This window comes from Agelaius phoeniceus, chromosome 17 (assembly GCF_051311805.1).
Source record: "Agelaius phoeniceus isolate bAgePho1 chromosome 17, bAgePho1.hap1, whole genome shotgun sequence".
Taxonomy (NCBI): domain Eukaryota; kingdom Metazoa; phylum Chordata; class Aves; order Passeriformes; family Icteridae; genus Agelaius; species Agelaius phoeniceus.
Window position 1 is genome coordinate 15,362,519 of NC_135281.1, and position 27,813 is coordinate 15,390,331.

The 27,813-nt window shown below is 44.7% G+C and overlaps 1 protein-coding gene across 1 annotated transcript in view; it reads right to left on the reverse strand.

Annotated features, from left to right (window-relative positions):
* PTPN1 (protein tyrosine phosphatase non-receptor type 1) overlaps positions 1-26,359 on the reverse strand; it is a 28,549-nt gene extending 2,190 nt beyond the window's left edge. The window contains exons 1-6 of the mRNA XM_054644137.2: positions 26,178-26,359; positions 5,471-5,561; positions 3,811-3,911; positions 2,469-2,567; positions 840-977; positions 218-427 (exon numbers count right to left, since the gene is read on the reverse strand). Of these exons, the coding sequence (XP_054500112.1) occupies positions 218-427; positions 840-977; positions 2,469-2,567; positions 3,811-3,911; positions 5,471-5,561; positions 26,178-26,240 (702 nt within the window). The 5' untranslated portion in view covers positions 26,241-26,359. The remainder of the gene's footprint in view (positions 1-217; positions 428-839; positions 978-2,468; positions 2,568-3,810; positions 3,912-5,470; positions 5,562-26,177) is intronic.
* Positions 26,360-27,813: the final 1,454 nt, after the last annotated feature.

Sequence of the window (27,813 nt, forward strand, 5' to 3'; positions counted from 1 at the left end):
TGTCTTTGTGAATCACTCTGAAAACTGGAGAGCTCCCTTCCCCAGACTCAGAATGGCCACTTAGGAACCAGACCTGCCTTGGACTGCACTCCTGGGACAGCGGGGTAAAGCAATGGCAGGTGACAGGAGCGCTGCCCAGCCCCTGGCCCTTTGCAGCCTGCCCCCAGGCAGAGCAGAGCAGAGCAGAGCAGAGCAGAGCAGAGCAGAGTGCCCTTACCAGCAGCAGACAGGTGTCCACCAGGCAGAAGGTGCCCGACCTGCCGATGCCCGCGCTGCAGTGCACCACGACCGGGCCGTGCCCGGGGCTCAGCGAGCCCGACTCCCGCACCTTGAACAGGAAATTCAGGAATGACGCCGGCGACTCCGGCACCCCGAAGTCGGGCCAGGTGGTGTAGTGAAAGTGCAGAATCTCTCGAGTTTCCTGGGTCTGCAGAAACAGGGGTTGGGTACACCAGTCAGGACTGGGAACACCGACTGAATTCCAAAGCTTCACCAGACTGAGGGAGCTTTTATAGCTGCACGGCCAAGAAACTCATTACAAGTAATGGTCTCTTGTTGGGAAGGGCTCCACTGGGAGCAAAGGGATTTTACCTGTTTCAAGTTTAGTTATTTCAGTACAGTTCAAAAGCTTGTGTCAATCTGGGTATGACTGAGACATGAAACTGCCTGGAGGGTCCCCTGGAACACCTCAAAAATACCCAGGAGTTCCATTTCCACAACATCTCATGCAGGATCATCAAGTCCAGGACAATTCATGACCACCAGTTTCCAGCCCTTGTTGGTGAGGAGATGAATTTCAGCCCAAGGAGAACAAGGACTGGATGAGACCCGGTACTCACGGTCAGGTTTTCCAATTCCAGCTGTCGTACTGTGTAGTAGGATTTGATATCTTCAGATATCAAGGTTAGTTTCAAGTTTGTATCTTCAAAAAACATTTCTTTCTCTTCCTTCCGTGGCCAGTACTGTGCACACTTTACCTAAAGCCAAGCAGGAGATACATAAATGTCATTACCCACTCCTGACTGAATTGCAGTTTTCTTATTAAGGTTTCCCAGAGAGATGAGCTCTGCAGAGACTGCTGCATGCCAGGGACTTTAATGAGCCAACCAAATGGGAAAGCAGCACATTTTCAAGTGTGCAGGAAAAACCTGGAACTAAAATACTCATCAGCAGCACAAAGAGGAAAGTCTGCACCCAAGCTCCTGACACTGAAATGTGGGATCCTGTGCCTGGGAGAACTGGCCCCTCCTGCTGCCCCTGAGCCCCTGCTCTGCCCTGGGATCAGGATCAGCCCCTGACCCTCCCCTCTCCCAGGCTCTGCACGAGGCTCAGGCCTCTTCTGCTAAAGGGCAAACAATGTGGCCAAACCAAAAGTGGCAGAATGATGCTAAACCAACAGCAGGCCCAAGACTAAGGTGATTTCAGACATCATTTTAATAAACAGAAAACCCCTGCAGCATTTTCTTCATAGGCAGACTAAGAGTGGTTTTGCTCAAACTAATTCTAATTTATTTTGAAAATACATCCTCTTATTTATCAGGGTGTAGAATACAGTTACAATCTCTGCACTTTTTGTGTGGATTTATAAACTTATAGCAATTTCCTTTCTGTCTAATTTCTCCACAATGTGTCTGCAAACAATATTTTGTCCTGCTCCACTCTAAGTCTCCCACTGCTGTTTGCTGAGGAGGGTAAGCACTGCCCTAAGGGACCACAGTAATTTGTTTTGTTCGAAACTAGAGCAGTGCAGAGAGGGAGCAGGAATGGTTGGAAAGGAAGAAAGTATTGAAAAATTTGGTTACCGCATCTCTTTTGAAGATTAAATTTCACTTGTAGTACAAAACCCAGCAAAACACTGAGAATTCCAGACTGCAGTTTATTAAAGCACAGCTCATTGCCCAAGAATTTTCCTGATTATTGGGAATGTTTTTCTGATGATGCAAAAGCATGTACCACCCAGTTATCACTGGTGGACACCCAGCACCCTCACTGCCCTCCTCCAAAATGTCTTTACACATGATTGTACTTTACTGTGTACAACAGTGACCCTGGAGGGGACAGTGTGCCCCAGGCTCAGTGTGTGATGGAAACCTGGAGCCCCAGAGCTTCTCTCTCTGCTTCAAAGCCACTTCACACTGCAGAGCCCCGAGAGGTGCAGTCTGTGCACACTGAGGACAACTCCAGAGCCCCTGGTGAGCAGCAGAGACTTCCATTTGTGTGGAGTCACGGTGTGTTTGTGTTTTATTTTAGCCAAATTCACGAGAAATTCGGCCCCACAATTACAAAGCCAGTGATTTTCTGACTGCAGCAGGATCAGTTCACCAAGTATTCAATTCCAGGTACAATTTCTCAGACAAAACTACTTGCAGTCATCCCATCCCATTCTTTGGGTCGGTTTTACTTGGGTTTTTTATTAGAGAAAACCATAAATGTGATGAACACACAGCTAGAGCTGGGTGAGTACTTACGGATCCCTTTTCCATCACTCTGTTCAACATGACAACACCACGGCTTTTCTGTTCCCAAACCATCTCCCAAAAGTGACCACAAGTATTTGGCAAAGGTCCCTGCAGAGACAGAATCACCAGAAATAAGCATTATTTTCTGTAAATGTCAGGGCATTCTTCCCCAGTAACAGTCCCTGCACAAGGCAATAGATTTAAAAAAGTAACAAGCAACTTCTCATTTAAAACTGTAAAAAAATGCAGTGAGACAGCTTTAAGTTCCATGTTATGAATTTACCCATGAAAACATGGGTAATCTTTTCCCCCCATGCATAAGAGGAAGAGAGACACAGTCTCATTGTGAGAACAGAACTGGGAGTGAAAAATGCTGCATTTTCTTAGGAAAGATATACAAAGGTCATGGGGAAATAAACCCCACTGACTAAAAGCAAAAATAACATCTGTGTCAAACTACTCTGCAATCCCTCATCCTTATTCATGATACTTGAAAATTACTTGACTGAAACATCCAAAAGACTGAAAGGATGCAAAATCAGTAACAAATTATATGGTTTTCCACAATCTTCACAGATTTGCCTTGGGACTGAATGAAATAGTGACTCCTTTTAAAGACTATCTATTCCCAAAGCAGATTTCCTTATAACTTCCTACTTCTGCTATGTTCCTTTGCTATTTTCTACTCTGAAGCTATAGCTCTGAAGCTTGGGTTGGATCCACTCCTGTGCTCAAGCAGAACAGCAGGTCCTTAGAAAGAATGACTGGATTTAAATGGAGCCACTCAAAGCCATTAAATGTGGATCAGGACAGTACCAGTATCAGTCAGCTGCACATCTGAGCATTGCCCCCAGAGCTCAGCCCTGTGATCCCCCCAGCCTGAGGCAGGGCAATGGCAGCTCTGCTCAAAGGACCATTTTCACATTGCACACTGCTCTGCCCATTTCTTCCTGAGAAGATTTATCTCTATTCTTTAGAAACAGGAAGGAAGAGCTGTCACTTGAAAATATTAATCCCAGTCTACCTTTATCTAAAGCGTGGGAGGAAGGGGTAAAAAAAGAGCCAAGATTAGAGATCAGGACAGTCTCCAGGGAAATGAACATTTAGCACAAACAAGAAGCCTGGCACAGTTGCTGGCTCTCAGAATAAGACAACAGGGCATGTGGGTACTTTTAATTTGTTATACAGATAGGTGGGGAATTGACAGATTCAGGGAAAAGCAGTGGCTTTTATACACACACAGATGTTTGTATGCATTTAAGTAGCTTTACAGTAAAGAAAACAAACAGAAAATCCATGAAAAACAGCTCCAGCCACCATAATATTTTTATAATCCACTGCCAGCAATTACCTGGGTAAGGATGTAGCTCCTTTGGGCCTCTTCCATTTTTATCAAACTAGCATTGATATAGTCATTGTCACCTTGGTTTAGCTTAATTCGACTGTGATCAACTGCAGCACAATTAGAAAACACAGGTTAATGAGTATGGAACACAGGGCAGGCACATCCTCACCAGCAGGAGGGGTCAGGAGCTGAGCTGTGCTGGGCAGTGCCCACTGGGATCAGCCCCTCAGAGCAGGGAGCACAGCTCCCACTTCACCTCCAGGAACCCACTGCAAGGGTGAGGCCCTGGCACCTGCAATAATCCCCACTGCCATCTGCAAACCAGATCACACTGACCTCTCCATTCAGTTATCAAGTTGCTGGTTTTAAATAAATCTAATTACACAACTGCTTATCTTTTCAGCTTAAACATTCAAATACAGCTTGTTCAAGGTTGTTAAAGGTTTGTCTAAACATATATTGGATAAACAGGACAGAGACCTTTTATTCTTATAGGTATTTAGCTACTGTTCCCAACCTGACCACCCTTTCATGTACAGAAAAAATGATCAAAATTCAAGAAATAAAGCAAATGTAAAGCATTTGCTCTTTTGTTAGTCACTTGCTCAACCTGGGACTAAAGAAACCAAACCACCACCTAAAAAACCTCAATACACACAAGGGTTCCCACATTTAGCAAGAAAGCAAACAGACTGGGAGCAGGATTATCTGAAGGCAAGAAGGAATTTGTTACTCACAACCTCAACCATTAGAACTGCTTAGTAAAGCAATTACAGTAAAGCATCACTGTTGTGGTTAACTGCCCCAAAGGCCTCAGGAGCTTTAAGCACAGAAGTTCTGTGGCCCAGGGACAGCAGCTGGGCATCTGGGCCAGGACTGCTGAGCTCAGGGAGTGCTGCGCCCTGAGGGACACGTGGGCCAGGACTGGCACTGTCCTGTGCCGAGGAGGTGGCTCTGAGACCTCCTGGGAGCTCCCTGCAGTGTCAGACACATTAACTATTATTGCTGACCAGTCCATGGAGCATCATTTCTGCCATGTGGCTGCAGCCCAAGGCCCTGGATGGCAGCTGCGGGCAGGTGGCACCGGCACTGTCCCTGTCCCTGGGATGGCAGCAGGAGAGCCAGGCTGCAGCAGCACAGTGAGCTGTGTTTGCACAGGACCCGTGCTCAGAGAGGCATCTCCCCCAGCACAGGGGACACAGCCATTTCAAACCCCAGCTGCAGCCTGGGAGCATCACCATGAGCTCTGCTGTGCTCCAAGGAGCTCAGCTCTGTCTGTGGCAGAGCTCTGTGCCACCCTGCTGCCAGGAGGGCACTGCTGCCACCTGTGCTGCCTGCAGGAGGCTCTGCTGGCTGAGAGCTGCACAGGAACCACCCTGCAACCTTAGAAATGCTAATTCAGCCACCATTCTCAAAGGTAAAGCAGGTTTCCTTCTTCAGGTTTCTGCCCACAAATTCAGACTCTACCGTGTGCTGCTCTTGTATAACCCTGTGGATATAAATGCATCCTGCGACACCATCTCACAAATAAATAAATATAATAACAAAGAGTTGTCCTGGGTGCTTATCCACCTAACAGAATCTTGTTCTTACAATGAACATTCAGCTGTGAAAAGTCATTGTAAGTCAACAGTCTTACAAACAATGGAAAAGAAAGTGTACTTACAGGGGCTGACATCTCTGTACCTATTTCTATTTTTGTTTCTGGGATGTTTGGCCACTTTACATGGAAAATCGCTGGCTTCATGCCTGATGTCCTGCAACATAAAAAAAAACCAACTCTGTTACGTATGAATCCATCTAATTTCATACCATTGGCTATTTCAAGGCAAATCCCCATCTGACTTCACATCTTCATGTGAGGGAATTCTGGACAGAAAGCACTTTGGGCCTCCAATTAAGAATTGAGTTTAAATTTCTCGGAATGCAACACTAACATTATTTATTAAAATATTATTAGTTTGCATAATAAAGCAGCACAACATTCACCAGACATGATGCCTTTCAGCTCCTGAAGGAGCAGGGTCTCTGCCCCAAAGCACTTCCACACAAACTGCTTTAAGCCCTTGTTTGCAGCATCAGTGAAAATATCAACCCTGCTTCTGACTCAGCAGCAGTGAAAACATTCATTGTGATAGAAAAGAACTTGTCTGCCCCCCTTGGCATCACACAGACACAGAGTGATTTGTCTAAGACCACGTTCATCATTATCCTGAGTTATCAGCACGATGTCACGGAGCTGCAGTGGCAGAAGTCAGCTGTGCTCAGCTAAAACAGATGCAGCACCTCAAACAGATCAGCAGGGCTCTCTCAGATAGGTTTTTTCAGGTGCATATAATAGCTCAGCTACCTGAGACCATCTCAGAAGCTAAAATAAAAAGAATTCTGCTGTCCTTGGACATTAGTCCCAATTTGCTAAAACAGAACTTCACATTGTAAATAAATACTGTGTAAGCACAGTTCTGCATATAAAGAATCAGGATTTTTTTCAAGTGGGCCATCTACTGCAGCACATTACCTGTTTATCTCTTGTGCTGCATTATTCAGGTATGTACCAATTTACCCTGAATGCTGCATGTCAGGAGAAGAGTTCTGATTTACATAAACCTGCCCAAAATTAGCACAGTATTCCAAACCTGAAATAAGGGCTGACATCAGCTGCCAGCTTTTTATAACTGAACACATGGCTGCCAGTATTTCTGCTTATGAAGAATGCAGTCTGGAGAATATGATCTGGACTGCCACAGTCTAATATCTCAAACATGAGGCAGCTAAAATGGGTGTTTTCAGAAATTTGTCTCTGACACTAGGTTAGTGACTTTGTACTTTACAGGGATTTATTCTCCCATACTGACTGTACAGGATTAACAAGAGAAAAAACCAGGGAACTAGGAAAATGGTTTTCTAGATCACTAACCACATTTCCCAAATGTGTGTTGAAAATCCCTAACACCCAAAACCAACACAACTCCCCCCCACAGGATTCATATTATAAAAGCATCAAAATGCAAACCAAACCAAGATCCCTAAGGAATTTTCCTTAGAGAAAGTAAATACTGGGCTATTTTAGCAGCAGCACTAATACACAGTTTCATTTCCCAGAATTAACAGATTTGAAAGAAATCTGTCCCCTCTTTTAAAACTAAATTGATCAAATGCTTCTTTACAAAATGGAATTATACAAAGGAACTCTAATACAAAAATATTACACTGAAGCATCCACATGTATGTGCACACACAAACTACTGCCAGTCCCCAGGAGTTCCACAGATTCCAACACCAACATCCAGTATTTCAGGAACTGAAAGTGGCAATTTATTGTGCAGGGAATAGAGAGCTGGCTATTACCTCACCAGCAAATATCAGATCTTTTTCAAGATGCCACAGTGCCTAAAGGTACTTGGAGAATAATGGAGTTCTAGAGATGCTGAACTCCCACAGGCACAGAGAAAATGGAAAGAAACAAGTCACTCGAGTGCCTTCAGCAGACTATTTAAAACCAGCAGTGTATTTCTGGAGCATGTTTCAAGAAACAGGAAAAACCACGGGCTGGGGGTGGGATGGTAACAAAAGAGGGATGGAAGCATGGCAACAGGCAAGTTCTGCCTGGTGAGGAAAGGCAGCCAGCACCCAGCACCCCACTGCTGAGCGTGAGGAACACAGGAAAAGAGCAAACCCAGGAGAGCAGGCATGCCTGCACATCACACAGGGCATACTGTCCTCAGCAATGGGGGAAAGCGGTTTGGAGTTTTGGTTGGGCTTTTTTGGATATAGAAGTTGCCAGAACGTCTAAAGTGACCAAAGAAAATTTATCATCCAAGGTCACTTCCAGGATATGCAGCTGACTGTAGTGGAAATGCAATTGCCTTCAACAGAGAACATGGCTGGAGAGAAGAACCCAGTGCCCACAGGAGCTGTGTGGCCATGTCAGGGCCTTGTCAAACACTGCTGGTCCTGGTCACTGCTGTGAGGGTAGGCTCAGAACACGCTCTAACAGTACCACAAGGCCCCCACCCTGGAGAAACCAGACTCATTCACAGCAGGGAATTATTCTGCTCTGAGGAACTTGAAGCAGAGATGTCACGAGAACTGGAGGTAGCGGATGAAGGCAGGGATTCATGAAGTTACCAAACACCTTCTTGAATCACACCCAGTCACACTGCAGAGATCCTGCCTGTCGAAAAGGAAGCTTGACATTTCATTTAAAAGGTCGTGCAATATAAAACTTGGAAGAGGAAGGGCTAGAACTGAAGTCAGTTTTCCAAAATCAAATGCTTTGGGTTTGGAGCATGAGTCACTTCATGCCACTCATCTCCTGGTTTTAAGCCCTGTCTCCCCAATACTTTGGGGTGGAAAGAGGAAGTCTGCTGAAGCCCTGCTCTTCAAAAGGGAACTTCCTGAGCTCCGAGCACAACAGCACATCGGGCTTCACTTTCCCCATCCTGTCCAGATGCCAACAGGAGATTCAGAAAGAGAAGATGCACCTCAAAATCCCCAAGTAAATATTCTGTAAGACCACAGGAAGAGTGGCCATGCCATCAGCCATTCAAGCACACTGTGTAGATTTGTGTATCAGTGTTTAGAACAGACACTAAAGGTGCAGTCTCAGCTTCACCAGACTCACTCCCAGGAAACCTTGCAGCAGGGCTCAATTTGATCACACTGTTTAATTGCACCATAAAGCCTGGAGCAGATCAGACTCAGAGATAACAATTTACTGTCATTTTAGCAGTTCTGCTCCTACGGGAAGCAGCAAATGCCAAGATCTTATCAGGGGCTACAGAATTGCTCCTAATCCATCTACTGAGGCACTCACACTAAGGACAGCACTTCACAAAAATTATATATAAAGACTTATATAAAAAAGTAATCTTAGCTAAAAAACAGGTTTCCTCTTAAAGCTGCCACTGAAGAAAATGATGACATGATACTGCTGGAAAAGGTGGAAGAGTAAAAAGTTACAATACAGTCAAGTGGAAGGTGCTCTTTCCCCATGATGTCACTCAGGCTGGTTTCAGAATGGAAATACCCCTACAATCCAATGAGGTTGCAAAGAGCTGTATAGAAGAGCACAAGAAAACCAGCAAGTACCAAGAGATTCACAACAAACTCCTACTTTACACAAATGGGAAAAGGCCTTCAGATCCAGCATGGGAGAGAGCAACCTGAGGCCCTGAACTGACTCCCCAACAAAAGAACTTCATGAAGATATAAAGCACACAACTGCTCAGGCAGCCCACCTTGACAAGGAAGATTTGATTTCTTATCCTACATTCAGCTTTACATAAGGGTATTTGGGCAAGAACAAGAAATGAGGATGTAACTTGTAGGTAAGAGGAAGGTCATCTAAAGATCAGATAAATGAACAGACAGCTGCACCACACAACATAAATCTCAACAAGCAGCTGCAGAATTTTAGCCAGCTAAGTGAAATAAATGTGGATTTTAATACCCTTTAAAAACATTTTATCTGGCCTCCTAATTTTGCTTTCAACTAAGATATGGTAGTGTTGATTTGCTTACTAATCTCCCTCAAAAAAAAAAAAAAAGAAAAAGAAACCAGTTGCCTGCTATGTGAAGCTTCTTCCTGAGGCGGAGCAGCACAGAGAGGAAAGGGCAGGCTTGTTTAAAGTTCAACAGCACTCTTACAGGAGGTTAGAATAAATAAATAAATAAGAAATCCCACACTTGCAACACGGTTTCCTAGAAAGCCCCCTGCTAGTTCAGCACTGCCCGGGCACCGTGAGCCGGCGCGGCCTGAGAGGGTTCGTGACTCCAGGCAGCTGCTGGGAGCACGGAAATAACCCCCAGGAGAATGTAAACTGGCCATGGCTGCCACATTAAATCATCTCAACACGTGGCAAAGTGGGCTCATTTTTCCCAGGGCTGTATTTATCACAGCTAGCAGGTATTCCAGACTGTCTCTCAGCACTGACCAGCTCCAACACGCCTCACTGAGAGGCTCCTGACAGCAAACCCTGCAGTCCCTCACTGCAGCCACTCCATCAGGGAGATAACTGCACACTGTACATGCTCACTTCAACACCTGCACCTGAGTGGCTCTCAGGGCCTGGCAGCACTTCCAGAAGGGAGAAAGCCACAGATTTGTGCCACTTCCACACTTTAGCAGTGCATTTATCTTGCACGTTCCCAGAAGGAAGGCACTGCTGTCAATAAACCACAGCAACACTGCACAGCCCAGCTGCTCAGATTCTCAGATTGCCTCGGTGTCATCTGCAATGGGTAAAAACTGATTTTTCAGTTCTGGTTCTTATGAGTGTTGCAACAGACAGAGAAATCAAAGAGCTAAACTCTAGTATCAGGTTAAAGAATTACATGAGACTTCTCAAATTTCAGTAAGTTCAAAATATAGTTTGTCCTTGAAATTTATGACCCATAACAGAAGAAGTTCAGAGCTGCTGGCAGGAACATTCTACTTCTGCTGTTTTGTAGCCATGTACTCACTGCCAAAACAGGAAACAACTGAATGGAGTGTCAGCGTAAGAAAACAACTCAAGTTCCCCTCTTCTTCTTCACATCCATCTCTATTTTTCCTCCCAGATACTCAATCTGCTCCAGAAGTGCATCTTGGACATTATTGGAAGGATAGAGACGTTTAAGATTGTGAAATGGCTTTTTCTTGACAGCTGCTGTGCAAAAGCAGAGCTTTGCTATCTGTATCATCAAACAGAGTCAGTGCCAGGAAATAAACCACACTCTCATTAAAGTGTCAAGAGGTTCTAACTCAGTTGCTCTTCTTCTGTAAGAAAAGTAACCACTGCAATGAGATCCACATCTTCATTTGCCCAAACATTAGGGGTCTCTACATAAAGAGTTCTGGTTTAACCTCATCTCAAATACACTGGTGCATCCCACAGACCAGATATCCACATAACTCCTAAAGGAATTTAGTCTGCCTAGCAAATCCAGACCTTAATTTGTTTGCAGTATGGGTTTTGTACGAGTTTAAAAATGTATCATTGCTGGCCCATAGGGCATTCCAGGCTTCACAGACTGACAACTGTGGTTATAAACAGTCCTGCTTTCCTAGATACCTAATATTTTCATTCTGACATCTCACAAGCCATCTAAGAGCATTACAGCTTTTACAGAGCTACCACCACAAAAAACCACACACAAAACCCAAGGCTTTGGAGGTGAAAAAAAAAAAGACATGAACCCTGCAAATGCTAGACCTAAGGGAGGGATAAGAAACACTTCTCACACCTTTCCATGTGCTGCATAACTGAGGTATTTCCTAGAATTTAGACAAGCTGCAAATGGCATGTTTCAAATTGGAAACAAAAGGATAAGAAATGCCCCCACTGCAGATAGCTTACAGTTTCTCAAGGGGATCTCTGGCTTCATGAAATAGGAACCATGGAATGATTTACCACTGAATTTTTACCTATACTCACTCAGAGCCCTCTACTCTCTTTCAGAGATACTGTGCTGATAACCTCAGTTAATGTTAAGAAAACAAGACTGTACTATCTCCCCCAAATCTTGCATAATCCATTACCACCATTCCCCAAATCTTGTGTAATCCATTACCACCATGTAATCTTAAGACAAATGAACTAATTTGATTAATAAGTAAATAAGATAATCAAATGTAAGTCTTGCTTCCTCACGAGGTAACACATTCAAGGTCTTACCAGTTAAAAGCTGAACTGATCTTTAGAGATTCTTTTTCCTTTTCTCCCATTTTTGATCCCAGTGTATGTATCTGCTCCAAGACTCCTGGCTCTGAACACATCCTGCTCTTCTATTCAGCTGGGCATGCTGGCACACTGCCCACTGAAAGAATACAGATTTGCAGGATATCTGGGGTTACCTGCAGTTGAGGAGGAATCTGAAAGGCCACTGCAGAACCAGGTATTGTCCCAGCAGAGGAGGGCATTATCACCTTCTGCCTCAAGTGATTCCAGGACATTGCTTAGGACTGGATCTACTGTCACAGGTGAAGGCTCCTAAATCAGTTGGGAAGATCATTAACACACTCATCTAATGACCTGTGCCAGCCCCACTGCAGGGAGCAGCAGCACAGGCACAGAACAAGCTCTGTGCACTCCATCAGTAATATCACAAGTGAGTTTGAAAGCAACCAGCCCTGGGTATCTGAGTTCCACTCTTCTTACTAAGCCTCAATGAAGGTTTTTAAAAAGAGCCTTCACTTCAGATTAAGAGGTGCTCTTCACATGCACTGAGCTACAACCGAAACTCGTCTGTGGTGTTTGTGTCCTTTCACCTTTTCCTGGAAAGTGTGTTGACTAAAAGCCAAACAAACAGCACAGCACTTTAGCTGCTTAACAGACAAACACCGCAGTCATTTCACTCAGGACAAATATTTTCAAGAAACAAAATAAGATTGCCAATGCTCGATTGATTTTTCAAAAAAGAAATGGCTACATTTGTGTAGTCTCATCAGCGGTTTAAACTCACATAGATGCAGAAGTATCACAGCATTATTTTTAATCCTTTTGGAGATTACATGAGTTTAACATGTCTAGGTTACCAATTGGTATCTTAAAAATACTGGTCACAAGAACAGATAACGAGACAAGTCCAGTAGTGACATCTGCTCATCTGTGACTTGCAGAATTTGCTAAAACACCAGAACTACCAAAGAAAAAAGGGCAGTTTGCCATTCCCAAGTGATCTTAGCCTTGCTGAGATAATTTTCAACATAAGGTACCATATGTGAGAGAGCCACTTGCCTAGCACAGCATGACCAAAGGTACAGAGAAAACCCAAGTCAGGCTGCAGAAGCATTCCAGGGGGCTGTGCTCCAGAGGCAGCCCAGCACCAGGGCCATTCCCACAACACAGCCCATACGAGCTCACAGCCCCTTCCCAGGGAGTCATGGAAGGAACCATGGGAGCAGAACACAGCCCGGGCTCCCAGCAGAGGTGATCCCCAGACACTGCAGCTGCCAGGACACTCGATCCTGTCCCTGCCCGGGCTGCCAGCACAGCACCCACTGCTGAACCCGAGGCCTGTGCTGGGACAGGAGCTGAAGGAGAGGGACAAGTGTTTGTAAAGCACTCCCGAACACCAGCCACACCTTCCTGGGAACACAACCTCACCAACTCGTTAGCTTTCCCTTTCGGCCCTAATTGGAGCTAATTAGGGAGCAGCCATGAAGCACCAGGGAGTTTAGTCAGGAGTAAGAATGTGACTCCCTCAGGGACAGGTACAGCACCTACAAATACACAAGGCCTGAGCAGCACCTGCGGTGTGCCTAAAACTTCCAGCTACTACAAAGACATCATCTCTCCTAAATCCATCATTTTTGCTTATCCAGCAGAGATAATTATTTGTCAAACTTTGGGACGTTCTGCAGTTCTAATCTTCAAGGCAATCCTAACAAGTCAGAAAAAGAGAAGGTTTTTAAATGGTCTCGAAGTGGTGATGTTGGGGTTTTTTTTCAGTTTGGTTTTATACCTATACATTTAGCACCAGGACAATTCCCTGGAAGGCATGTGATTCCCTGAATAAGATCCCAAGGATTTCTAACCCTGGATTTAGAAAACAGGACAATGCTTCTGACACTTCTCAGCCCATTCTGCAGCACTGTTTCTGTCGCAGAGAGGTGAGGGGGGCTCCAACAGAAGTAAACAGGCACCTCTCCTGAAAGGTGCCACTGACTACATTAAAGGGGTTACCAGTAATGAAGACCAAAGAAGTTTACATTACTACTTGAAAACAGGAAATAATCTGGGCTCAGAAATTCTGGTGGGTGCTCAAAGTAAGTATTACAAACTAGGTGGAATAAGAGATGTCTACACAGAGACAAAGTCAGAGCAAAACCTTCACCAGTGTCAGAGAGGCCTTACAGAACCACACGTGCCTCAAAACAAAAAATCTGAGTTGTCAAAGAGCTCCACACTTCACATATTTACTTATCAAGCTCTTTACAAATTCAACAACTTGACTTGGCACCTTAACAACACCTCCCAAAACCACAGGCAACGTAGTGAGTAATAGGGGAAGAGGAGACTGTTACACTCCAAGACTTATCATCAATTCCTTTTTGTTATGCTGTTAACACATCAATAGCATTTGCTGCAAAGGGAAAACATGGGCTGGTTGTGAGAATGTGCACACACATAACCCTTTGCTCATCTCAGACTTAGAGCTACAAAAACATACTTCTAGAGTTTACAAAGCAAAATACCACACATTTTTTCACATCACTGCTATTGTCCTTTGAATACCCTAATGTCAAGTTTGTTGTTGTCATTACATTCCAAAATAAACATCTCTGCCTTCTTGGACTGCTAAAACATTACAGAGTTTCAATGAGAATGAGACCTCATTCTAGAGCAGGGGTTTTGATCTCCACTCTTACAAGCAGCACTCGTGTCCTCCCTGAGGAGTGGTGCCCCAAGCCAGCCCCAGCAAGGACAGGCAATGCCCTTGGCTGCTCCCAGGGAGCTGCTTGTGCTTTCCCAGGGGGTTTGCTCCCAGCTGGGATGCTCCAGCTCCTCATTGCTAACTTACTGTCTCACGAGCATTTCAGGAGCCCAGCCCTTGGCTGTGCTGGACAACTCTGGAGTTCTCCTTTCAGCAGGGAGGCCATTTCTCTGGGCAATTTGTTCAGGCTCTTTGTAGGCTCTTTTTCTCGCCTGGTTCCTGGAGGCAAGGGAAGAAAGCTTTAGATGAGCTCCCCTACCCCATCACGAGCACTGTGGAAAAAAGAACTGGCCCTGGAAGGGAGCACCATTCAGGGAATCCTGCATTCCTCTTGCAGTCCTGGTGAGAAACTCCTCGGAAATACAAAAGCACTTCTAGATTTACTCTCAGTGGTGTATTTCTCTATTTTCCACGATGACACAAAGCCAGAAACAAAATGATTCTTACCTAGGAATCAGAACTTCTGGAGTTTGCCTCATTTTTATTTTCTTGGTTTGAGTTGGTTTGAAAGTCTCTTACCATCATGGAAACAGGATTTTGTGAAAACAGAGTAAATTTGTAAGCCTCATTTTCTACCCCTAACACTGACTAAAACTAAACTCAGATTTTATCTATTGTAATTTATAGGATAGAATAAGCAAGCTAGTGTTCACAGAAGAAAATACGAATTACAATGGTTTTTCTTTAATACTTATCTGGAGTTAAATGAGCTATATATGCATTTAGAAAGAACAGCCAGTTGAAGCAGTTTTAGACACCAGCTCGCCATATGCTATGTTAAAATTAGACTGATTTTTTTTTAAAAGGAATAAATTTATGCATGAAGTAGGTCTATTCAGTACACTCAGATTTTGAGGAATGCTTTTTCTCATCCAGTAATCTTTGCAGAAAGTTCCAAACAAAGCTTATTAGAAAAAAAGAAACTAGTTCAGAATGTGGTTTTGAAGCTATCTTCACAAAATCTCACAGAACTGCAAACAGTTTGTTCGATTTTAAAAGTAAGGGACTGGTTTCACTAAAAATGCTTATTGTCAGGGTGATAAACACACAACAATATAATTTTTAGAAGTAATAACATGGGTATCATTGAAAACTAGAGACCTTGTAAGATGGCTAAAAATAGTAATTTGAATTCCTAGCTTAGTCAGCTTGGCCAGAAACGGCTGTGCTCACTGTAACCTGTAATTAGTTTGCGTATTGTAAGAGCCCCAAAGATTTTTCCCCTCTCCAAAACCTACCAAATTAGCCTTCACAGCACAATGCTGCTACCACACCAGATGCAACAGAATATCCGGACTTGAGAGACTTCCCACTACTCTTTCTGTTTAATTTATAAAGGCAAATATTCTCATTTGATAAGGTAAAGGCCAACTCCCCTGCACCTGGAGCATTCAGAAGAGCCTGCCTTGAAAGCCAAAGAAAGCTCCAGTTCCCAGCTGCTTCAGATGAGAAAGAAAGGTCTTGGCTCTAACACAAGTAAACTGTTCACTATTTTGAAACACAAAGCAAAGTCAGAATGTGAAGCACATTTCTCCTCCCTCATGGCTAAGGGGTGTTCCTCTGCATAAATAATTTCATTCACACTGGGCACTGCAATGTGAATCTAAAAGCTAAACTGGACTTTCTAATGTATATGCACAGGTTAATGAAATAGTCACAGCATTACTACAGTGGGGCACATATTCAGATCATGTCAGTGTTATTTTTCTATTTAGAATGCTGTGGGACAAGCAACAGCCATATTTCCAACTTTCTACTAATTCCATAAAAATTCTCCAAGATATAAGGTCGTATGTGGAGGAAGTACTAAAACACACCAGAAAGGGAGTGAAGGAATTGTTATATAGGAAATTGTGAACTCTGCTTTACCTATTAAAAAATATCATTATCTACATCTTCTTCAGTGGCAAACTTCATTTCCTTGATTTCCTTGATTTCCTTCATTACCATGCCTTGCTTTACTCCTGAGAGGCAGACTTTAAGTCAGGTGTACGAGGGGGAAAACTGAATTTATTTAGTATCAAGGAGGCCCATGCATTCAAAATGATGAAGCATATATTACAAAGGCACCAGCTCCCTAATGTAAGTGGGTCTGCATTCTATCTGTTCCCTACAATCAAGGGTATAAGACCAAACTCCAGCAAGTTCTAATCTATGGCACAAGAATGTTTCACCATTGGCCATTAGTAAGTAGACAGGCAATGGAACTAGAGAATCATTCTGCCAAAGCATGCTCACTACACTGTTACTAAAAGCTTTTTATCATTTCCAACCTAACAAGATTCCATGAGTTTAAAGAGAATGTACAATTACCAGGATTGCACAATGCAGGTTCATGCCTCTGCATGCAGGGAAAGGTCAAACTCGAGCTTTGCTCCTACAGCAGAACCAGCAACCCGCCCTGCTTCCAGCAGCTTTGGTGCTCAGCACACTGCCCAAATCCCTCTTTGGGAACCTAAAGTAGCTGTAACTGCTTAACTACCATTTCCAGAAAGAAGTTTTAAAGTATCTTTTCTTAAGAAAGACTTTCAGACAGCAATCGAAGGAACTTGCTGGATTACAAATTTGAATGAACAGCTTCTTTCAGCTAGGATCTATTTAACGTGGGGTTGCAGTTATAATTACAGATGCCCACTCCACTGTACTTAGAATATTCAAATTTGGAAAGGAAAATCGTAGTGATGATTAAAACCATACTGAATTCACTGAATGGTGCAACCTACAGGTTGCCAAGCTACTGCAATGCACACAAAAACCTGCTGAGAACAAACAGTACTGCTGAAAACAGATGTTAGATAAAGCAGAATTAGGATACTCCTGCTTTTCCACATGACTGTCTAATTTCTGTTTAGGAAAGCAATCTAAGTAAGCTAGGTTAATATTAAACCTTACAGCATTCTGAGCTGCTCAGCTCCCAGCCCATGGCCCAAACACAGTTTGGGCTCAAACACCACCCCAAACCAGCCAGCTTACAAGCTAAAATGTATTCAGTATTTTTATTTCTCCAAGCTGCAAAGCAATGCTTCAAGACACTGACAGAACCAATCCTGTGTTATTATAGGATGTTTTATCTGTCACTACAGGGACAGAGAGCTTTCATGCCCAGCTGTACAGGACATCTTCTCATCTGAAAGCAACTGAGAGTTTATAAAAATAAATGTCAGTGTTAAACAGGGACATCACATAATCAAGATAAATGCTCACAGACCTCCTAATGCAGGACAGATTCACACTCTGCACTCCAGCACCTGAAAAAGATTGCAAAACTTGACAAGCCAGGCCTTCAAAGGACGGGTGAATGCTCCCCATGCTAATGAAACAGACTGCAGTGAGAGTCAGTTGTGTGCATCAGATGAGATAAACACTTCTGCCACTTCATACATCTACTCATCCTGCTACTTAAAGAGAATTAATTCTGAGAACTAAACCAGCTGATTTAGCACAGCCAAGCAACTCTCACAGCTTCTACTACCTCTTGTAGTGGCAGTGTCTCTCTGGAAACACATGAGTCCCATTGCTTCCAGCCCTCCTTGGCAGCCCAGGCAGGGCTGCACCGAGCCCACCACACCCCAGGCTCCACCAGACTCTTGCTCATCGCGCTCCACTTCCTGCCAGCCGCAGCCAGTTATCAGCTGTGACTAAACGTGCTTTATCACTTGATGTCTGCCTCAAATCCTCATTTGCAACTGTAGAACAGATCTGGAACACTTACAGAAAAAAATAATATGAAAAATGCAGTAAATATCTTTAAATAAACCCTTCACATCTATCACAACCTTTTCTACTCCCCACTTCCAAAAGACAGCCACACCAAAGGCTTCTGAGCACTAATCCACAAATAAAGGTTATCAACAATCAGAATCACACACAAATGCCTCCTTTAATATCAACACTGCTGACAGCAAAGCATTTCTAGATTATATTATTCTTCTGTAAGTATTTCAAGACAATTTTGCCTGTAGAAAGAGAGTTTAATATGCAGAACACATTTTTAGCAAAGACTTTGGAACAAGAAAACCCAAAAGATGTAGATGTTATTACATGAAAGCAATAAATGTTTGAATGCTTGTTCCTAACTGGGAAGTAATATTAACTTATTTAGCTATTCTTACAAGATAATAAGCACATAACAGTTTTACCACCCCAAATTCCATGTGGTAGAGAACTCAGCAGGCAGAGCAGCACACAAGGCATTTCCTGCTGTAGCCAGTCAGTCACAGAGGAGTATCCTGTGCACTGGACTGTGTGGTGACCAAGCAAAGCCTTGTCTGACGGGCTTGGCTCCCAGTGGAGGCCCCTGATGGTCAGCTTTACACAAATTAAAAGACAAAATCAATGACAGATAAGACGTAAGTCAGTAGTTTCCATGAAACCTTTCTGCTCCGTCTGCTTCCTGACAGGCTCTAAAAAGACTGGTAAGATTAGACCTCTCTACTAATGCTCTCACGTGGGCTAATAAATCCAGCAACTCAGCAGCTCTAAAGATTTCACATATTTTCAACCTCCTGTTCCAATCTTTTGCCTCTGCTGAGCACCAGGTCAGTCTGATGGCCACAGGGCAAAGAAGCCGCAGGAGCTGAGGGTCCCTGAAAACAGCCCCGTCCCTGAGCCCCGCTCCAGAGAAGGGCTGAGCACTGTGGGCTTCACCCCCGAGTGATCAGAGCTTCCCTCTCCCCAGGCAGCACTGCCCAGCCCGAGGTGCCGTGCCCTGCTGTGCCAACAGGAGCCAGGTGCCACAGGCTGCCCTGGTTTATCTCTCAGGAGGTGTGTCAGTCATCAGGGATTGCTGGAGAGCAGAAGGCAATGATTCCCTAAGGGAAATCATTAATGAGCCAGGCAGGTAAGGCTGCTCAGTGCCAAAGAGCACTGCCCCAGTGCTCACTCCAACCCCAGCCCTGCCACTTTAGTGCCCTGCTGATGCCACCCCAGCTCAGGGGACGGGCAGGGATCAGAGGCAGGGGTTTCTTGCTTCCCAACACACACTGTGCTGCACACACTGCCTAGGAAACAGCACCAGGGCAGATCTGCTCTGCTCATCAAACACCTGAGGCCAGTTCTGAGAAGGTTTCAATACTGGGAATGAAAAAAGTACAGGCTGAAACATGATTCTTGTTCATGACACCCCACAGACCACGAAGTTCTAGGTAGCAATTGCGATTTACTGTGAAAATCCTCCACTGGCAGAAGCTTAAGAAAGAAGTGACTGTTGATTTCTAATTTAATTAAACTCTTAAGGAAGAAAACAAAACCATTTTCCAGAGCTGGGTAGCTGTCCACCCCCACTCCTTTACTGGGTAGAGAATTCCCCATATCTCTTCCACTTCTGGAAATATGGGGAAATTCTGTCAAATGTGTCAATATGTATTTCAGCTGGTGAAGAAGCTATGTAGTATTTTTCCAGTTCTTGCTCCCATGACCCACCCTTTCCTTCTTTCCAAAAGAAGTTCCTCTTACTAAAACCTCTTGCTTGTGTCAGAGTTATGTTTTTCCTGTAGCCCCCATCTTTAGTCACTGATGGCTGTGCAAATGTTAACAAAGGAGATACAATTCCACGTGAGGATGGCAGAGGTTTAGTCCTACTTCCAGCAGCTGCAATGACTGTACAGAAGACTGGAAAAAATAGGCCACACACAGTAAAATGGAATTGAGATCTTCTGAACGAGCATGGGTTATTTTTCCTGTCAGAAAAAGGAAGTATACTCTTCCTTAGTCAAAGATGCATTTTTAAAATAGATTTCACATTTTACTTCCTGCCATCGCATTAAAAGGTCAGGCTGTTTATGTTACTGTAACCTGTTACTGTGGGATCAGGAATGGTATAAACAAGCAATTCTCACTGAACTGTGCACAGGGGAAGAAGGTTATGAGAACATTCCTCTTTATCTGTAGAGCACTTGTTCCATATAAATATAAAGAATCTGAGAAACAGAGTGGCTTTTGTAGGATGGCTCTCAGCATCAAGTACTTGACGAATCAAGTACTTGACAGGAGCAGCATAAAATTCTGGGAACTTCAGATACAAGCAAAAGCACCTGACAGATCACAAATGTAATAGCTGCTTTAGGTTCAGTACTGTGTAGCAGCATTTTGAACTAGTGATTATTTTAGTCCATGAAGTACAGAGAGCTGTCAGCCCAGAGGGGAAGGTTTCCCCTGCCTGCAGTGAGGTCTGCCCAGCCCCACACTCACCCCTGTACTCCACAGAAGTTTTTCTGTAACTGCCTACACTGGCAGAATGCCAAATCTGCTGTATTCTTGCTTTATTTTCTATTTCTATTGATGTAGAAACTGTTTTAACCTTCTAAGGAAAAGAAAAAGTCTGCACAGAACAATGTAAATCTGATTAAATGATCTCTTCATCATTAGTGAAACAGGTAAATCTTCATCACTGATCTCTTCACCCTCAGTGCTGAAGGTGACATTTGACCCCTTAAACTACAAGTTCCTAAAGCATCCACAACGACCAAGAGCTGAGATAACTGTTCACATGGAAAGTGTACAGAATTAAAAGTAAGAAAAAATAGAAAAAGATTTCAAAAAGTTTCATATTATGCCTGCTCATTTTCCTTCCGAACCAGGATGTAAATTTTTCTACTGTTCTATGAACCTGCTTTGTTAAATGCAGAAAATGCAACCCAGTTTGAAAGTAGATCAGCTATCATTATTAGCAGAATCACATGCATTTCCAAGAATCGCTTTTACCAGTTTTTCTTGGTATAATATGACAGGCAAGCTGTTGAATCTTAGCTCTATTCTGCGTGGGTGAGAGAAAAAGCACATCTGAATTCACAGAGCATGGTAGAAAATGAACTGGCATTTGTACTACAGGATCTACAAAGTGAACACACAGAGGCATTTGGATGCTCTATCAAAGTGCCTCTCCCAGTCAAACCAGCAAGGGCATGTCTCCTGGCACCAGGGAGGAAAAACCACCTCTCTGCAAATCAACATGAAACAAGCTGACCAATGACTAAAAAAACCCCAGAAAACCTCAGTGGTAAGCACTGCAAACAGCCCAGCTCAGGGATCTGACCAAGTCTGTGTTCATTGTGAGCACTGCAGAGAAGCAGTCACTGGGTAAGGAAGCACTGAGTATCCTCAGGTATTTAATGAGGCCAAATTCACAGCCCAAACAGATACTTAGGTCATGCAAGTGACACTGATCTAAAACCTGGTAATTCTCATGTCTACAAGAAAGTAGCAGTGGTATTTCAGTGGAAGCCACATCTTTTGAAGACTCAACTAAAGAGAACCTTTGGATAAAGTCCATTTGCAAAGCAAGTATTAGGAAGGGAAACATTTAATTTTAATGTTTAGTTAACTATAGGATGAACTGTTATTTCAAACCTACCCAGCACATTTAGAAAGTTATTTTAGTTTGAAAAATATTTGGTCTACCACTACCACATTTTATTCTCTGCTTGCAAGGGCTATTTCTATTTGAAATTTACCATCATTTGGCATGTGGCCAACACTGCTTTCTCCTTAACAGTTGTCTTCCATACATCTGTGCTTCCAGCACACAGAGGAGGCAATAGTACCATGTGCAAGAACACACCAACACCATAAAACCCTACAAAAAATGTTCAGAAGCAGGCAAGCACTGTGTGTACATTGTATCATTTCTAAATTTTTAGCAAATGATAACCACAACAGGCTCCATTTTTCCATGCTCTGCTTCCAGCAAGACTATCACTGAAGCTCTGGGTTCAAGTATTTAGATTTTAAACTCTGTAGAAAAAGGAAGAGTAAGTGGCTCAGTAAGTGGCTTTATATATATTGGGTAATATATAAAACATATATATATGTTTTATATATTACCCAATCTCAAATCTGCCAGCAGCAGACACGACTGGTGCTGCTCTGAAAGAGGCAGCAGTAAAATCTAACCCAGGCCACAGAGTGCCCTGAGCCAGCCCCGGGGCACAGAGGTGCCATCACCTGCAGCTGAACAGCAGCTCTGCTCTTCGGGAGGGTGGGATCCTGACTTTGTGAGCCACACATCACCAACCCTGCCCACGTGCAGGAAGATCAGTGTACAGCACAGGAAAACATGGAATATCTTCAGCTCTTGAAGGAACAGAGACTCCCTACAACCCTGAGTCTAAAACCAGCTTTCCACAACCAGAGCCAATTATGCTGAGCCTCAAATGAATCAACAGAGCACGAATTAAGCAGTGGCAAGGCACTGCATGCAGAGACCTGCAGCTACAACTGGCAGAATAAAGCACAAAGATGCATTTATGAGAAGTCATGTTCATGCCACAATTTATCTGCTGCTTAGCACCCAAGCAAAGGAGTAACCCAACTGCTTTCAGACTGCAGCCTGCACTCCTGCTGCAGCTTATAAACCAACAACCCTTGTAGAGCTTCCTGTCCACTGACTTTAAATACACAACACAGCCACACTGTTACAATTCTTCAGGGTCAACCATTTCACAGTTTACTTTCAGCATCAAAATCCACCTACATAAGAAACTATTCTACAAATATTTTTCCAGAGACAGTGAATACCTAAAAAACTTCCCATGCCTTTTCTGTCTTGACATAGGGATATCCAAAATGTCCATTATATCTTTCTATCTTCCTCCCACAATCTGAATGAAGTTCATTAATTTTCATAATTTGTAGTATTTTAGTTTAGTTTAGAGAGGTTTAAAAAACTAATGTTCAAGTTAATATTTGGTTAAAAGACCCTCAAAAATTAATAAAGAAACCGAGAACAGTTATTTACAGGCCTCAAACCCAACTCCAACTATACTTCAGCTTTCCAGAGATAGGTAGTTCTGTTTTCAGGGTACTCACTTCCAAACATGCTGGAAAATCTCAACTGTATCCAGTTCTTATTATAAATTCCACTAACTATAAAATCTAGAAAATAATGCTCATTTTAGTTTCATTTTGCTACCTTCACATGGAAAACTCTGCATGAGCTGTCCCCAAATGACAGCTCTGCCTCCATCCATAGTGAATGGAATCCCCAGTTGAATGGTACATCAGTAAATAATTCAGAGGTATTTTTACTGCTCCTGAGAAGCACATCCATGTTAATATCATTGGCCAACATGCTAAAGTCAACATATCTGGTTTATATAAACACAAGAAGCAACTCTACCTGTACTTGAGGGATGTGTTTTTAAGATAATATCTCATTCTATCACCCTGTGTAAGAAGTTAGAAACTGAAATACCTCCTAAAGTTCTGAAAGACTTCTGCATGTAAAATTACTATGAAAATCTGATACTGCACTCACTGTGAGCAAATGACAACCCAGTGTTGTTTTGATATTCTGGACAAATATTTACTTTTCTTTCCTGCTTTAAAAGCCCAAACTGTGCTTTCCTTAGCTTTGGGGTATGGGTTTTTGTTGTGACATCTCCACAGTGAATGCCTCCCGTTCCAACAGATACTTCTAATGATATTTCTGCAGGGTGCATATCATTCACTTACCCTTAAGCATTTGTTTTCTGTTGCACACCTTTACCACAGTTAGCACACATGGTAAAGCTCACATTCCTCTAACTCACTGTTTCATGGAAGAGGATTTTAATTTGAATGTGCCTTTCTTATGCTTATGTTTCTCTAAAATACAAGCAACAGCCAGAACCTAGCAATTATTTTTCTCACTTGGGTCCCTGAACAGCCTCCACAGGATCTCATGGCTCACAGTTCTTGTAACAAGTAAATCTAGAGGAAAGTAAGGGATAGAAATAGGTATTAAAAACCAAATAAACATTCAGTGAAACCCCAGAGCAAGAAAACACAAAGAAGTTCATCACTGCTCACCCTGTTCTGACCAGCAGTACAGAGAATGGTTCCATATTGTGCAGTGCCCAAGACACGATCATCACAAAATCACCTGAACAAGGTCTGCATTTTGAAATGTTTGTGTCCCCATCCTGTGATCACTTCTGCTGAAAAAAGAAGGTAATCTAAATTCTATTCTTTCACAGCTGTACTATCATAGCTGAACACGGCTTCCGCTTGTCCAAAAAAAAGCAGCATGGACAATTTTAACCCTTGCAAGTCATGTGAACCCAGACACATCTCCCGTGGCCACTCCTCCCTGTCTGCTGCTGGTTCCTCCTGGAGATGCTGGGCTGCATCTCGAGATAACAGACTGGGACAAGGAACACGGGCCAGCTGCAGGATGCTTCACCTGCAGCACTGGTGAACATTTCTGCATTTCTGCAGTTACACTCATAACACTGAGGTACCAGGAGCCGAGGCACAATTACCCTGGGGGAAGATGTTTTTCTGCACCAACCACATGCACTGCTCTACTTACTGCATTCTTCAGCAAAAACCAGCGTTGAGGGAAAACTGCTTTGTTAATGTCACAGCTCAGACACCAAAAGCACAGCTTATAGAGAAGTACCTTGTTCTTCCAGATGAACATGACCTGCCAAGATGCCATTTTCAACAGCTTATTTAAAAGCAGGATGCAGTTGAGAAACGGAATCTCATGACATAGATGCACATATTTACTAATCAATCAGGGGGAAAAACCAAGTAAAAAACCCACCCCCTGTGCTTGTCAATAGTTGGATGCAAATCAAAGAATCACTTCAGTCCTTTTTTAAATTGAATTTTAGTCCTCAATCAAAGCTCATGCTGTGCCACAGTTTGAGCAGGCCACTGAGTCATATCATTCAAAGAGAGCAGGACTAAAATATCACTGAATGCTGATCCCTCATTGAAAATGGGCCATTCTCTAATTCTACTTAGATATTTCACTTCTGTAATTAAATTGTACCTGTAGAAATGTACCACTTCAATTACAAAGCTCTATTACTCAAAATCATTTCCTGAGCACTAAGCCTGCAACACACCAAATCATCCAGAACAGTTCAGCAAAAACATAACGTCATATATCCACATGACTTTCAACTGATACAGTCAGCATGCACTGACACTCGGCAGGGAAGGGAAACGTAGGAGATGGACCTTCCGAAAAGCAGGCTCAACATGTCATGCTTATTCTCTAAATGCCAGACAACTGGAGATGTTCACCCTGCAAGCTACTGATGTTAAAACTTGCCTGCTGCGATTCTGAAACTGAAGTCCATTTATTTCATTTTTACACACCTCCTTCTCTCAGTGGTCTATTGCCAGAGAAATTCACACTGAAAGAAGCGAAGCTCAACGTCTGTGCTGCAAACGTGAACTTCGACTCATTCATTTATGCAATATACCAGCTTAAACATTCAAATGGATGTTACAGCAACGCTGCCTGATCTGACTGAACACATCCGCCCAGTCATTCATGTATTTCAGCTTCTCTTAAACTTCATTTCAGATAAAGGTGTGAAGAACTTTTAAAGATAAAAGCACTAACTTCTATGGCTTGTACGTGAAGCTGGATCCAGAAGGCAAATACTGTTGCAAGCATTCACGTTTGCAACAGGGTTGTTTTAAATATCACCAAAAAAAAATCTAAATGCAGTAAACGACACAATAAAAACCCAGTACCAGCTAGCTGCACAAGTATTGCTAATACGCTGCTTCAGGCTCTGTTCTATGATTAAGGTGACTGAAAAGCCAAACGCATTTGATGCCCCCTTCGCGGCTCCTCCGTTCTAACCCAAAGACAAATCCGGCGGATCGGCTGCCCCGGCTCGGGAGGGGCAGCTGGAGCAGCGCTGCGGGCCGATGTCCCCGCGGGGCTCAGGGCTGAGGATGTGCCCGCGGCAGCTGCTCCGGCTCCGGGCGGGCAGCGCCGAGCGGGGCTGCCCCGCCGGGACCCGCCCGGGGAGCGGGGCAGCTCCCGGCGCCCCCTGAAGCGGGAACGAGCGGGGAGCGGGGGCGGCGGTGCCCGGGCAGGGCAGGGCAGGGCAGGGCTGGCCTCGGGGCCGGGGCAGCGGCGGCGGCATCGCGGGCAGCGGGATGGAGGGACGGAGGGAGCGCTGCCGGCCGGGCCGGGCCGGGCAGAGCCGGCGGGCGCCGCCCCTCACCTGGTAGATGGCGGGCCAGCTGGCGGCCTGGTCCAGCCGCTGGAACTCCTTCTCGATCTCCATGGCGGGGGCCTGGCCCCCCGCGCCGCTCCGGCTGCAGCTGCTGCCGAGGCCGCGGCGGCTCTGCCCGGCCCCCGCCCTCCCGCTGCCGCCGGAACTGCGCACCCGCCCCGGCGACGCGACGTCCGGGGCGGCGGGAGCGGGGCCGGGCCCGCCCCGAGGCCCGGGGGGCTGCGGGGGCCGCGCCGGGGGCAGCGCGCTCCGCCCGGGCCGCCGCCGAGCCCGAGAGCCCGCGGCCGCCGCCGGCTGCGAGCGGGGCGGGCCCGGGGGGCCCCTCAGCCCCCGCGGCCCCGGGCCGGCCCCGGGAACGGCGGCCCCGGCCCGGCGGAGGGGCCGCAGGGCGGCGGCGATGGCGAGGACGCGGCGGAGCGGGGCCATTCTGCCCCCGGGCCGGGCTGTCCCGGCCGCCAGGAGCGGCTCGGGTCGGCTCGGGTCATTCATGTGCTGCCGCCGCAGCGCGGCCCGCGGGCCTGGCGTGCTCCTGCGGGCGGGGCGGAGCGGGACGGGCACCGAGGGCACCGGCCGAGGGGCCGCAGGGCCGAGTCCGGCAGCGCGCAGGGCTGGGATGCGGGTCCGCGGCTCGCTCAGCCGCCGGCAGGACATCCATGCTCTCTTGCTGCAGACAGAGAAGATGGAGAGGCTTTCCGCTCTTACACGGCCTGCAGAATGAAATCAGTCGTGTCAGGTTCCCCATACCCTTTGATGTAAGGAAATCGACAAGCTCCGCATGGTATTGGATCATCTGTTCTCGGCGCTTGCATTCCTGCTCCGAAATGGTCATTGCTACCCAGGTGTTACAGTCCTGTCCGAGGAGGCAAACCTGTCAGTCTACCTCAGCTTTTCCATAAGGCCATTCATTTCCAAATGCAGTTGTAGCCTACACTTCTCAGAAAGCCCTCATCCACAGTGCTGAATTTGAAATCCAGGTATTCCAACCATACAGACATAGATACTCCAAGTCATATATCCCAAACAAATTGATATTTGGTTGAAGATTTCACAGAGTAAACTAGAAAATCAGTGTATCTTACATTTCTTCATAAATCTGTGTCCATCACAATGGCAGGATGTGTGACAAGTAACATTTTAAATGTGTCAGTCTGGTTCAAGAAATTATTTTACTAAATAACTGGAAATTTTTGAGCGGATAGACTACTTCATAAATATTTGCTTTTATCTGTATATGCCCATATAAAAGAAGTAAGAAGCAATTTGCAGAGTGGCACACATTGTGACTCTTGCTTTGGTGAAGCACAGAAAATTGATGGATGTGCTACAGAATTCTGGCTTTCGTTTTACATGCAACAATATCCAGGGCTAGAAAAATGAGACCCTCACAATATGCAGATACCAATTTATGCCAAATCCTAGAATCATTTGGGTTGGAAAATCCCTCCAAGACCATCAAATGTAAGCTGTGCCCATCCCTACCTTGTCCCCAGCCAAGAGCTCTGAGTGCCACCTCCAGGAATTCCCTGGACACCTCCAGGGATGGGCACCCCAGCCCTCCCTGGGCAGTTCCAGTTCCTGAGCCCCCTTTCCATGGGGAAATTCCTGCTGTGCCCACCCTGAGCTG